Source organism: Zootoca vivipara, chromosome 2, assembly GCF_963506605.1.
Source record: "Zootoca vivipara chromosome 2, rZooViv1.1, whole genome shotgun sequence".
Classification (NCBI taxonomy): Eukaryota; Metazoa; Chordata; class Lepidosauria; order Squamata; family Lacertidae; genus Zootoca; species Zootoca vivipara.
This window is the reverse complement of record NC_083277.1, coordinates 23,534,988-23,548,193: the sequence shown is the minus strand read 5'-3', so window position 1 is coordinate 23,548,193 and position 13,206 is coordinate 23,534,988. Positions and strand designations below refer to the sequence as shown.

Genomic DNA, 13,206 nt, shown 5'->3' with positions numbered 1-13,206 from the left:
TTTATTTTTTGCCCATAGGAACGCATTAATTGAATTTCAATGCATTCCTATGGGAAACCGCGATTCGCTAGATGAATTTTTCACAAAATGAATTTGTCTTGTGAGGCAACCTCAGATCGCAAAACCCATTTGTCTAGTGAAAAATTCGTCTAGCAGGGCATTTGTCTAGCGAGGTACCACTGTATTATATTTGCAGCAATCCCACTGTGTGAAAAGCACTAGTTCGCCTCTGAGTGAGGTTTGTACATCTACAGCTCACAGAAGGGCCTTATTAGTGCTGGCTTCCTGACTTTGGAATGCCTTCCTCTCTTGAAATCTGGTTGGCACCAATTTTGGTTGGTTTGGGTGCCAGCTGAAAGCTTGCCTCTTTAGCCAGATGTATTAGGACACTGTTTTTTTTTTTTGAGTAAGGTGTAGAGGTTATACTGATGGATTTTTTAATTTTTCCATTTGTTCAAATTGAAACTGTTGCATCGCTACTTTGATTTTATGTTCAGTGTACCCCAACCTGGACCACTTGCCTAATGAAGGGCAAGTTAAAAATGAACCAATTAAACAAAAATACTGCTTAGATAACTTTTCACATTTTTCCCATAGTTATCTCTGCTTGCTTTTTTTCTTTTGCAGCTTGCTGTTCTTCTGTTTTTTTTAAATGTACTGAATTTCCCCTTTCCTCCTGTATGCCTCAGTTCCCTTCTTTTTCTAAGACTATTTCTACTTTACTTTTACAAAAAAGGAAAGTGGTGGTGGTGAGACTTGTATCAACTTTAATGTTCACCTTTACGAAAGTTCTCTGTGCTATAAAATATTCACTACCTTGGCATACTAAATGCCTTGTGGATACTAAAGACTGTAAGCTTTTAGGTCTAGTTTTTTGAAAATTCTCTGCGAAGTGCTTGGTTTATTTTAAAAGCGACACAATTGCTAAATAAGAAGAAGACAACTACATGCATTAGCAAACTGAATTCACAGAAAAACATAAGAAATGCTGTATGTAACCTATGGAGATATTCCAGTGGAAATTACACTTGGCAGACCCTCTTGCAATATTTAATTGGCGACAATAGCTTGCTGCAGTAAAAAGTAAATGTGTCTCTGTGTTTTACCTCTGTCTGGACGAGGTAGTTGCGCTGCGTCCTGATGTGTTTCAGGAAACCCAGGGCGTTAACTGTGCTTTTGTCTTTTATCTGTTGCAGCATACTGTCTATAACAATGTAGGTACCAGTCCTGCCAACCCCAGCGCTGACAAAAAGAAGTTTCAGGAGAAAGGCTAGTTAAACACTAATAAAGAATTGCAGCACCATGCTCATATTGCTATACAGTATATGCTTCTTTACATTCACGAAGTCTTGCTCTTTATATTTTCTATAATATGGAATGGATCTTAGGTGTTTCTTTCAATCCTTGCACAAGGAACCTTGGCTCTCAGTGAATGCAGCTTCTGGGCCAAAAAAAAGGTTGGCCAGTCTTGCTCAGCATTTAAGGACAGGTCAGCTGGTAATATTCATTTTCAGCTGGTGATATTCTCCAGGTTTGAGAGAAACAAGACTATGTGCGACTTGAGCCGGGGTGGTGTAGAGGTTAGAGTGTTGGACAAGGACCTGGGGAAACCAGGTGCAAATCCCCGCTCAGCCAGGAAGCTCAACTTGGGCCAGTCACAGCCTCTCCGCCTAACCTACCTCGCAGGGTTGTCGTGGGGACTAAATGAGGAGGGGGAGAATCACGTATATGCCACCTTGAGCTCCTTGAAGAAAAAGGTGGGCTATGAATGCATTTCCTGCCAACCTAGCAGTTCGAAAGCACGTCAAAATGCAAGTAGATAAATAGGAACCGCTACAGCGGGAAGGTAAACGGCGTTTCCATGTGCTGCTCTGGTTTGCCAGAAGCGGCTTTGTCATGCTGGCCACATGACCTGGAAGCTATACGCCGGCTCCCTCGGCCAATAATGCGAGATGAGCACGCAACCCCAAAGTCGGTCATGACTGGACCTAATGGTCAGGGGTCCCTTTACCTTTACCTTTATGAATGCATTAAATAAAATGATATATTAAATAAATAAATATGTGAACATGCAAATATCTGGAAATTTAGGAAGTACATGTAGCACACACAGCTACTCTTTCCCAAAAAGGAGTCTTACATTTTGCAATCAGAACATATTAAGGAATCCCACTGATGAAAATAGGATTCATTTACAGAATTTGCCCTTTCTGACCATTAAAAAAAACCCCCAAAAAACATTCAGCCCTTTAGCGGCAATTCGAAGATTTTAAAAAATTAAGTCAAAGTGTAAGAATACAGCATGTTAAAACAACAATACGTTAAAAAGTCTGGAAAAGTTTAAATGTCTTCATCTGATGAATTCTTTTCTGAATGTGTTGTGGGTGAAGAAAAAGTTGCAAATGTTCTTGAGCAGCTGTGGTGCGGCATAGGGTAGTTAAACCTATTCAGTAGAACTTGAAAGCTCTGCCCCATATAATGACAGCAAGCGATCACAGCATGAAATCATGCAGCTAATTGCACCATCCTCTAGAATTCAATGAAAACTGCCCAGTTCTGCTATGGATTACAGAATTATCAGATCCCAGAAAGTCATTCATCTGTATAAGAGAATTTCACCCAGCAATGTGCTGTGTTCTGCTGTGCGGGACAGTGAACAAACTTGTATTGGACCACAGTTATTTAAGTTCAAACTGTGGTTCAGCCAATGATTCAGTGAATGGTGTTGGCAAATCACAATCTCTCCCTATTGCAAAATGGGATATACTGTAATTGATTGTAAAGGGAAATACTGTTACGCTCTACTTCAGTTGTATGTTAATCTACATGTTGTACGCAAAAATTGGACTGAACTTGTCCAGCTGTACCTGCAGTGCACAACCACTGGGCCTATCTCAGCAGTCCTGGCTGCAGAGGATCTTCTTACAAACGTCAGCACTGGCAGTGCATATTCAGGCACACCCATGTCGGGCCACTGTGTGTAGTGATACTGAATGACCGTCCTTTCATTCTGTCGTCCTTTAGGGTTCCCCTAGTGAGCCGGAATACATGAAACACATACAGGAGGAAAACATATTAGTTGGGGATTTAACTGTACCATGTTCAGGTGTGGGATAAGCTTTAACCAATGCCTATCATTCTACAGTGGTACCTCTACTTACGAATTTAATGCGTTCCGAACACACACTTGTAAGTCGAAAACATTTGAAAGTCGAATCCCATAGGAATGCATTGGGAGGAAAAAAAATGTAAGTAGAAGCAACCCTATCTAAAAATTCGTAAGTAGAAAAAAATCCTATCTAAACCGCACCCAAGATGGCGGACGGAGCTCCGTTCGTAAGTAGAGTTATTCGTAAGTAGAGGTACCACTGTAATTTAAGAAAAATATTTTTCATTTTCACCTTTTACAAATATTTTAACAAGAGAAACAAAATATTTGCAAGTCTAATTTACCTTCCCCTCGACTTCCCTCCTTTCTGCGGTTATTTATTTTATATCTTTTTATTACTGCATATCTAATTCAAATATATTTACTAATTTCCCCTTATCTTCCCCTCAATTATCTCTTATTGCACATGTTTATATCAGTCCCACTGTTCTGTTTTGTTTAAAGTGTATCTTCAAATAGTCAATAATTTTCTCCCATTCTATTTTAAAAAGTCTCTCTTTTTGATTTCTTATTCTTCTGGTGAGTTTCTCCATTTCTTCTTTTGACTTGCTGCAAAAATATATAAATAAAATCACGATACTTTTCTACAACAGCTAAATCACTGGCAGAAAGCTTGGTCTTTCTTGGTTTTCCTTGTCCATGCGCCCCACACCTGTTTGGTGTAGGTGTGGGCAGGTGGAGACATAGCTGGATCGGCTGCTTCTGCAGCTGATCCCTGCAAAAAGCATGCTTGAGCTGAAACATGCTTAAGCTGAAAAATAGGATTACATACAGGTGAAACTCGGAAAATTAGAATATCGTCGAAAAGCGCATTTATTTCAGAATGCAACTTATTATTTTTTCTTTTTCTTTTAATTTTTACAAATGCTTTCTTTTGGAAATTCCACAGTAATAAAACAAATAGTTACAATAATACAAAAATAAACATTGCTATTACATTTCATTAATTACATTCCATTTATAATTGACCCGCCTAGCGACAAATAATTACAGTTACAACAAATAAAGGCTTGGCATATCTTGCTTTGCATGTCATGCATCTATCTCATATATTGGTTTCACCTTTTAAGTTGCGTTACTGAAATAAATGCACTTTTTGACAATATTCAAATTTTCCGAGTTTCACCTGTAGGCAAAACAATTGCTTAGCAATGACTCTCATTCTACAAGCACAGCCATTACTCAAATACCTGCCTCTGTGACCTTTATTTGGGCACGTAGGGTAGCTCAGCATCCCCAGAACCAAATTACTAGTAGAGATATCATCCCATGCCAGAATGAAAGCTCTTCCATTTTATCACAGGATGCCATTGTGGCACTGCGGGCTTTGAACCTTGGGGTCTCAGATTTCAGTGGGGCCCTGTGCAATGCCAAAATTTGGCACCCCAGCCTCTTGTGGTCCCTTCTAAAGGATAGTTGTGACATGCCCGGGGCTCCATATCCAGTGTGACCGAACCAGTTGTGCTCCCCTAACTCTGCCTCTGGGGTGGGGCCTCTGGAACATTTGAGGACCTACTGCGACCAACTGGTTACACAATATAAAGTTGCTGAACTCTGGAGCTAACTTGACTCCGTAGTTGTTTCAGTTGCAGAAAAAATATCCAGTGTAAAGTGTTGGTGATATGTTGTGGCATCAGTTTCAGCTTATGAAGTCAGCTGATATGGACGGCGCTGGTGGCTACATACCTGCCCATGTGTCCTCTTGTCCCCCATCCCTCCTGCCTTCTTAAATCTAGGAGAGCGCATTTGAGTGGCTGGTTCCAGATACAGTGCTACCTCTACTTACGAATTTAATGTGTTCTGGACGCACATTTGTAAGTCGAAAAAATTTGTAAGTCGAATCCCATAGGAATGCATTGGGAGAAAAAATTCGTAAGTTGAAGCAACCCTATCTAAAAATTCGTAAGTAGAAAAAATCCTATCTAAACCGCATCCAAGATGGCGGACGGAGCTCCATTCGTAAGTAGAAACATTCGTAAGTAGAGTTATTCGTAAGTAGAGGTACCACTGTACTTCATCAAAGAGATATATAGCAGGTGTGTATATCACACCCAATAGCATACTCCTAGTGTGTCCATCCTTTGTCCAAACCACAATGCAATAACACTTCTCACCTTTTTCATTTTTGCATTCCTGATTGTGAAGCGGCGGACTGTATAGCAAGCATGTATTTTTGTGCTCTTCAATGTGACAATGATATTGCCATATTCTTCACTGTTTTCTGATGGCCAGTATTGGTCACATTTCCTCTGAGAAAAGACAGAGCACCATAGGATATTAGATTTTGAAGCATGCTAGAGAACACAAGACCAGCAACATGCTAGAACAGTGGTCCTCAACCTTAGGCCTCCAGATGATTTTGGCCTACAACTCCCATGATCCCTAGCTAGCAGGACCAGTGGTCAGGGATCATGGGAATTGTAGTCTCAAAGCATCTGGAGGCCCAAGGTTGAGGACCACTGTGCTAGAAAAGTCTTCCCTCCTTTCTCAGATGACTCTGGCCTGAAACCAGTATCAGCTACAGCTTTTCAGCTGATGGGCCAGTTGAGAATGCAGGGAAGCGCTTGTCATCTGGAGTGCCCTGGCCCCAGTTACCTTTCCTGCCACACAGGGAGTGAGTGTGAAAGACAGAGCAGCAGAGCCATATTCCATCAGCAGCTAGAGTGGTGGAAAGCTGCACCTAAAAGTTGCCTCCCCTTTGTGCCATCTCTTAGTTGAATTGCAAAAGCGAGTGCTTCTCGTTTTCTTGGCCTTTTGTTGAATCCCATCAGCCCATCACCCATTCCCACCCACCCCCTCCACCCTCTGTATATATATAAGGGTCTGACACTTCTGTTTCAAGTGTATCTGAAGAAGTGTGCATGCACACGAAAGCTCATACCAAAATAAAAACTTAGTTGGTCTTTAAGGTGCTACTGAAGGAATGCTATTCTATGTATGGGTTGGGATCGTAGTATGTTTGTGGCAGGGGGTCTGCAGTGCAAGTTTGTACTGGGCACCCTAAAATAATGCTTGGACCATGATCCCTTTTCTTATTGCTGATAGCATGAGTGCTAGTGTTGACCTCATTTCAGTCTCTTGCCTGGCTTGTAGCATGAGGATTGGTCTTTTTAGAGTGTTCTGGATCTGGCTAATTTCCTGCATTAAAAAACAACAACCCTCAGATTGCTCTAAGCAGCTTTAAGGTGTTTTGTTTGTTTGTTTGTTTTTCCTATGGTATGTTGACTGGGAGAGTAGGTTCACCAAGGTACTGGGCATTTGTGTACTTTTGGTTACCACTTTGGGGTGCTGAAGCTGTGTTCAGCTGGATGTTGTGATTTTTTTATACTGTTCTATTAAGGAACTGGTGCTTATCCACAGGTTCCTGTATCTATTCAAATATGTACCAAATACTGCTATTTTGTACTAAATACTGTTGTGTTTATTATATTGACTGTCTGATATACTGTTTGGTATGTATTACTGATAGCGTGTTTTAATTTTTATTGATGTTGCATTTTTATATATTGTTGGCATTATTGTTGTTTAACTTCGCTATGTTGTTCATGCTGCTATTTGAAACTGCTCTGAGAATAATTTTTATGGAATCATGGCATACATATAAGTATAGCTTACCTTCCAAGTCCCGGACTGCAGAATCCGGGACCGGCAGCCATGTGACACCGGAAGTTGCATCGACGTAACTTCCGGTGTCGCTTTGCCCTTCTATGGGCACCAAAAATGGCCGCCGCCCGCTTTGAAAGTCACTTGTACGCATGTCAGGAAGTGTGTCGACGCAACTTCCGGTGTCGCTCCGCCCATATATGGGCACCAAAAATGGCCACCGCCGACACCGGAGGTCGCGTCTATGTACTTCCGGACATGCGTAGATGCGACTTTTGAAGCCTGCAGCGGCCATTTTTGGTGACCATAGAAGGGCAAATCATAAAGAAAAAAATGGCCGCCGGCAGGAGAAAATAACGAAGAAAAACGGGAGACGAAGTGATATGGGGGACCACCGGGAAAAGGTAAAGGTAAGTAAAAACGGGGGTTTCCCGGGGAAAACAGGGTACTTGGCAGCTATGAAGTATGGTAATACTGATGACAGAGAATTCTTCTGATGCTCTCCCTCTTCCAAACTTGGTTTCCCATGCCCTTCTCAGGAACCTTCTTTGACTCCTCTTTCTCTAGGTGGACATGATCAGCTCAGCCAGTGTCAGCCTTCTGCTTCCCCAGACCTCTGTGACCTATCGCTGCTAGAAGCAAGGCTTCAAGCATCACTACCACCACATCCACCCCCTTACTCTTACAGTATTATATAATCCCCTTTGGATTACAGCAATTTATAGTGTACATGACAGTTAATGGAACCAATTGTACTCCTTAATGATTCTGAAGAAAGATCACATAATCACGGCGAGAAAAGTAGCTAGTGAAAAACTGCATTGCCCTTACTCTTCCTTTTTCCACAAGGTTTGTAATCATGATGATAATTCCAGTGTTTTGCTCCCAAATCATTCTCCAGAAATCTTCAAATGTAGACTTTAAAGGTCCTTGGGTGGCAATGTAGGCTTTCGCTTTGTTGTAACCCTTCAAAGAAAACCATAATGCAAAGCAAGATAAAGTATCTGCATGGCAGTCATATTAATAATGTATATATTGCAGTGTGAGATGCCTTTCCTGCTGAATGTTTGAGGAGTCTGGAGCTAAAGTTAGTCAACAAAACAACAGCAAAAAAACAACAACATTCTACAAGTACTAATGGTTTCTATTTCTTTTGTAGGACAGTGTTTCTCAAAAGAGAGACGAGAGCAAAAAACAACTTACATCAACATAATTGGCATTAATGTAGTCACTGTGCTTCGAGTCTTTTCCCGGCAAAGGTCTTAGCTTCACTCTACTGTGATCATCTTCAGGAAAGATAACAAACAGGCACAAAACAGGAAAACATATTAGGATATTAAAACTATGGATTTCTTAAAAGGACAATTCCCTAACCAGAAAACTAATAAGCACAACTCTCATCAGCTCCAACTAGCGTGAATGGCAAATGTCCAGGGCTGCTGGGAGTCCAACATCTGGAGGAAACCTTCATTGGCTCTTTCGGGGCTAAACCATTCTTTCCCTAATGATTCTTATTAAAGGTAAAGGTAAAGGGACCCCTGACCATTAGGTCCAGTCATGACCGACTCTGGGGTTGCGCGCTCATCTCGCATTATTGGCCGAGGGAGCCGGCGTATAGCTTCCAGGTCAAGTGGCCAGCATGATGAAGCCGCTTCTGGCAAACCAGAGCAGCACACGGAAACTCCGTTTACCTTCCCGCTGTAGCGGTTCCTATTTATCTACTTGCATTTTGACGTGCTTTCGAACTGCTAGGTTGGCAGGAGCTGGGACCAAGCAACGGGAGCTCACCCCGTCACAGGGATTCGAACCACCGACCTTCTGATCAGCAAGCCCTAGGCTCAGTGGTTTAACCCACAGCGCCACCTGGGTCCCTCAATGATTCTTATTACTACTTATTAATGATTCTTATTACTTATTAATGATTCTTATTACTACTTATTAAATTTATATGCTGCCCTTCATTTGAAGATCACAAAACTTCTTCCAGTCTCAACTGCACCAGTAAAATAATTTGCTGTCCAGAAAAAAAAGTGGCAGAAATGGTCAGCTAAGGGATCAAAAAGTTCTGGGTTTGTTTCTTTCCACTTGGAAAAGTGACAAACTCATTAGCAAGCCTGGGAGAGAATGGAACTAGCAAGGGTTGTCAATTATGTACTTCCCTTAAGTCGCTTTTCAGAGATTAGCATACCTAGATCAGACAGTAATTTAGGCTGAAACATTCAGCTGCGAAATCTTTAGGCAGGATTGCTACTTTCTAAGCAAAACCCACAAGTATCTAATGTCAGACTGTCAACATCAGTCCTCTCAGAAAACATACCTAACAGGGGCATCTTGTCCCTTGGATGAAAACGAACTTTTGTCACTCTGACTAACCTCATGCTGAGCAGACAGGCATTCTTACGCCAGTAGTATAAAGTGGACACTTTTGGTTGCTGTTGTCTCTTAAGGCCTTTACTACTCACATGCTAAAATGTTGATGTATCTGTTTTTGTGCTTGTTGTCGGGGTGATTGGAATGTTCAGCGGTGATGTTCATGTCGGATGTACAACGCTGCACTTCCTGTTAAGAAAACAATTACATTGAAAAAGGCAGATGAGTGCAAAGCATTTTGTCTGTCTCATTTTGCAAGCAGCTCATTCAGAACACATTGAAATGGTGGGTGTAATTGATTCTCTTCGCCCATGAGAATTCTTTCAGCATAACACTGCTTAAACATATCCCAGTTCTATTAAGGATATTGCCTGGTTCCCAGTATCTGATATAAGTCCATGGTGATTACAATTCATTGTGGTGCAACCCTCCACCCACCCACCGCTTTCCCATCTACCTAGAGCTCCCTTAATAGCAGCCAGAAAGCGATACCAATGTGGTCACAGGCCTTTTGCTAGCCATTTGCCCAAGGCTTAATTGTAATTAGAGCACTTTCAGATGCAGGAAAAAACATAGCCAAAATAGCAACTCATAGTCATAACTCCCTAGGTCTGGGAGAGGAGTGAGTGCCTACCTAGGAAATACAAAGCAGTACGGTAAGGGGGGTTATAGGGGGGTTACATTCTGGGGGATCACCCCTAGAGCCAAAAACGTGAATAGTCAAAACACATTGGGTGCAATGGCAAGTAGGATTGCAGAAGTCTTTTCCCCTAGATGCCCGTCCGTTTTTTTGACCCTTTTTAATTAACACGGAGCAATGGATTCAAACTTCAAGAAAGACGATTCCACCTAAACATTAGGAAGAACTTCCTGGTTCCGGTTTCCGCCTGCAGGAATGGCGGACCTGTTTTCCATCTCTCTGACCTTCGTAAGGAATTTGGCGGTTGCTAGGGGAGTAAATGGCAACCCCCTACCCTCTCCGGGGGTTACGGAGAGGGGCCGCTGGCCCGCGATGCCCCCAGACCCACTCCGACTGTTTTTGGAGTGGGGGGAGCTTGGGCTGAGCACTTACGACGGCCAGGACTCCCGGACGCTAATCTGCATGGCGGGGATTTCCATGGTTAAAGAAGATAATTAGGCTTAAATCTATGGACATACTTCAGAAGGAGGGGAAGAAGCGCTGTTTACTGCTGAGAATTTTATGCTGCTGAGCGAGAGGAGTCAAAGAATGTACGGCATCTGGAAGAAGGATTGATGGGGACGGAGCGATAAGGGAAGCAAGTTTTTATTTTTTCTTCATATTGTTGCCTCGTATCTTCCCGGACGCGATGTCCTGGCTTGTTTGGAGCGAAAGAGAAGCAAAAGACTGTGTGAGTTGAACTTTATAGCTGTTGTTACTGAGCATATTTCTTAAAGATGTGAAGTTGCCGATGAGAAAAGCCCCCCCCTAGTCAGACGGAAGGAGTTCTGGACGCGTTCGGAGGATTTATGAGCTGTGACGCACTTTAAATTGGAGCAGCGACCTGAAGCTAAGTTCAGCTATAGGGCAAGGAGATCCATTAATTTACCAAGAGTTCATGGTTGGATGTTTGGGTCTCCTGCCTGAAAAAGCTGTAAATTCTATAAAGATAAATAAATCGTAAATCTTCATGGCTATGAGAGAAAATGAAAGTGATTTGAGCCTTTTAAGATGGCGCTGCTACTCCGTCGCAACAGGGAGCTCCACTAAGAAGATTTATGGGGAGGCTGGACTGATTAACTCACACAGGAGAAAGAACATCTGTGAAACTTCGTTTGACATTTATCTCAGCAGCTGGAACAATTGGATGAAAGTGGAAAACATCTAGGTGACTGTAAGGGGAAGATTTGGAATATTATGAGCTTGGAGGACGATTTGAACTTTAGAAATAAGACGGCAGTGGACAGTTGCGAGGAATTCCCAATTTCTTGAAGCATGGGAACCCAAAAATAAATTATTTAGATGATTTGGCATAACATTCGGTTTGATTGATATATATATGTGTATAATTTGAAATATTGAATGTGATATAATTGGTTTTAATTGGAAAATTAATAAAAATATTTTTTAAAAAAAAAAAAAAAAAGGAAGAACTTCCTGACAGTAAGAGCTGTTCAGCAGTGGAATTTGCTACCAAGGAGTGTGGTGGAGTCTCCTTCTTTGGAGGTCTTTAAGCAGAGGCTTGACAGGCATATGTCAAGAATGCTTTGATTGTGTTTCCTGCTTGGCAGGGGGTTGGAATGGATGGCCCTTGTGGTCTCTTCCAACTCTATGATTCTATGATTCTAATTTTTGTAAAAAAATTGTTTGCCAAGCACGTAAAGCCGAATCCACAAGTTAAATGCACATAAGCATATTATTGAAGAAGTACTTGCAGTTTAGAACAGACTGAATTTACAGTGTTTCACAGGGGCCCAATGTAAACAAAGGTCCCAATGTATCATTAGAGTTATTCACCAAAATAGACAACAAAGGGGGGAAAGTGAAGTAAATCATGCAAAATAATCAAAATCAGCACTTCAGCATAATTGAACCACCCATTGTGACAACTCAAATATATACAGCCACAGCAGGCACTGTAACCTTCCAACAGTTTGACTTCACCTCCAAAGGCGTACTCCTCCATTGTCTCTAGACAGACAGATGCCAACATATATACACACACGCACGTGTTAGTTTCACTTCCCCCTTAAGATTTGAGTGATTTCTTGTTTATCACATTCCACATTAAAGTCAGTGTTTACTTTGTAGGCACTGTCTTGTCTTCAATGGTTTTTTGTAACTTTAAATAATAATTAAAATATGTTAACATTTTGATATTAAATAGTATCGAAAAGTGTTAAGTTGGACAACACAGTGATTATACTGTCCTCTTAGTCAGAAATGTCAATTGTGCCATTTATTTTAAGTGTCCTAATTACATTTTAAAGATCTTTTTTACAATAATGTAACATTGTTGCTTCTTTCTAGGGCATTTTCTCAATGTATTTAGCTGAATTTTATCCAAAAGCTACTTCTGCAGGGTGCCGTCAGTGCCATCCGTTTCCCCCGTCCTCCCAAGGGTTACAAGATGCCACACTGTTTCATACCCCAGGCTTCACGTGTTAATACGGGAGCATCCTAATAAGGGAAGTCATTAGAACAGCACAGCTGCTGCAATGATGGAGTAGGAGCTAAGTGACAGAGAAAATGATCACGAGAAATGTTAGTGAAACTGCAGATGTAGGCAGAGTGCAAGATTAATACAAAACTGTCATAAAGAAGTGACAAACCAATTCATTGCCCACCCTCCTATCTTGCCCCAAAACATTTACATTTTTCGGAAATCCAAAATATCACAAGTCCAAATATAATTAGAGGCATTTAGACTCATAAATCAGTGGCATTCTTTTTTTTATGGTAAGCAAATCCCCATAGTTGTCCAGAAGAAATAAAGAACAAACAAAGAAGCTGAATGGGGTATCAGGTCTAATCCTTACATGGAATAATTGACAGAAATGTCACTAGTTATATATTCTAGAATGATGTTTTCACACCAGTAGTTCAGCAGAGGAAGGATTCAGTGATTCAATCCAAAGGATATTTTTAATTATCAACTATTAATCACAGTGTTTTTTCACTACCCTCCCACTTTTTACATGGTTCTATAAGATCTGCAGATTCTGATGATGATGCAATCATCATCAGAAAGAGCACCATCAAATGTGTGTGACACTTTACAACAGGAGTAACCAACAGTGCCGTCCGGATGTCCCATTATCCACACAAGCTGGGGTTGATGGGAGGGCTGTTCAACAACATCTGGAGGGCACAACATTGGCTACTCTGCTTTATAGACTGAAAATGAAAGTCTCCAGTACAATTTAATGACATTCTATGAAAAAAATAGTGATCCAACTTTATCTTAGCGTGTACTGTAGAAGAAACATGAAGCCAGTGAGGGTTCAAACTTGCTTTAAAAAAAGAGAGAGACACGCTAGCATATTAGGAATAGAATTCAGTCCCTGCTATTGAATGACCTACCATAAATTTACATAATGCACAT

General features: G+C 41.3%; 1 protein-coding gene across 3 annotated transcripts in view; it reads right to left on the bottom strand.

Annotated features, from left to right (window-relative positions):
- The window catches only part of PTPRG (protein tyrosine phosphatase receptor type G), a 584,481-nt gene that overhangs the window by 18,596 nt on the left and 552,679 nt on the right, over positions 1–13,206 (bottom strand). For all 3 annotated transcript variants that reach the window (XM_035106776.2, XM_035106775.2, XM_035106777.2), the window contains exons 16-21: positions 9,235–9,331; positions 7,976–8,058; positions 7,604–7,738; positions 5,284–5,418; positions 2,868–3,031; positions 1,107–1,242 (exon numbers count right to left, since the gene is read on the bottom strand). In XM_035106776.2, coding sequence (XP_034962667.2) covers positions 1,107–1,242; positions 2,868–3,031; positions 5,284–5,418; positions 7,604–7,738; positions 7,976–8,058; positions 9,235–9,331 — 750 coding nt within the window. The remainder of the gene's footprint in view (positions 1–1,106; positions 1,243–2,867; positions 3,032–5,283; positions 5,419–7,603; positions 7,739–7,975; positions 8,059–9,234; positions 9,332–13,206) is intronic.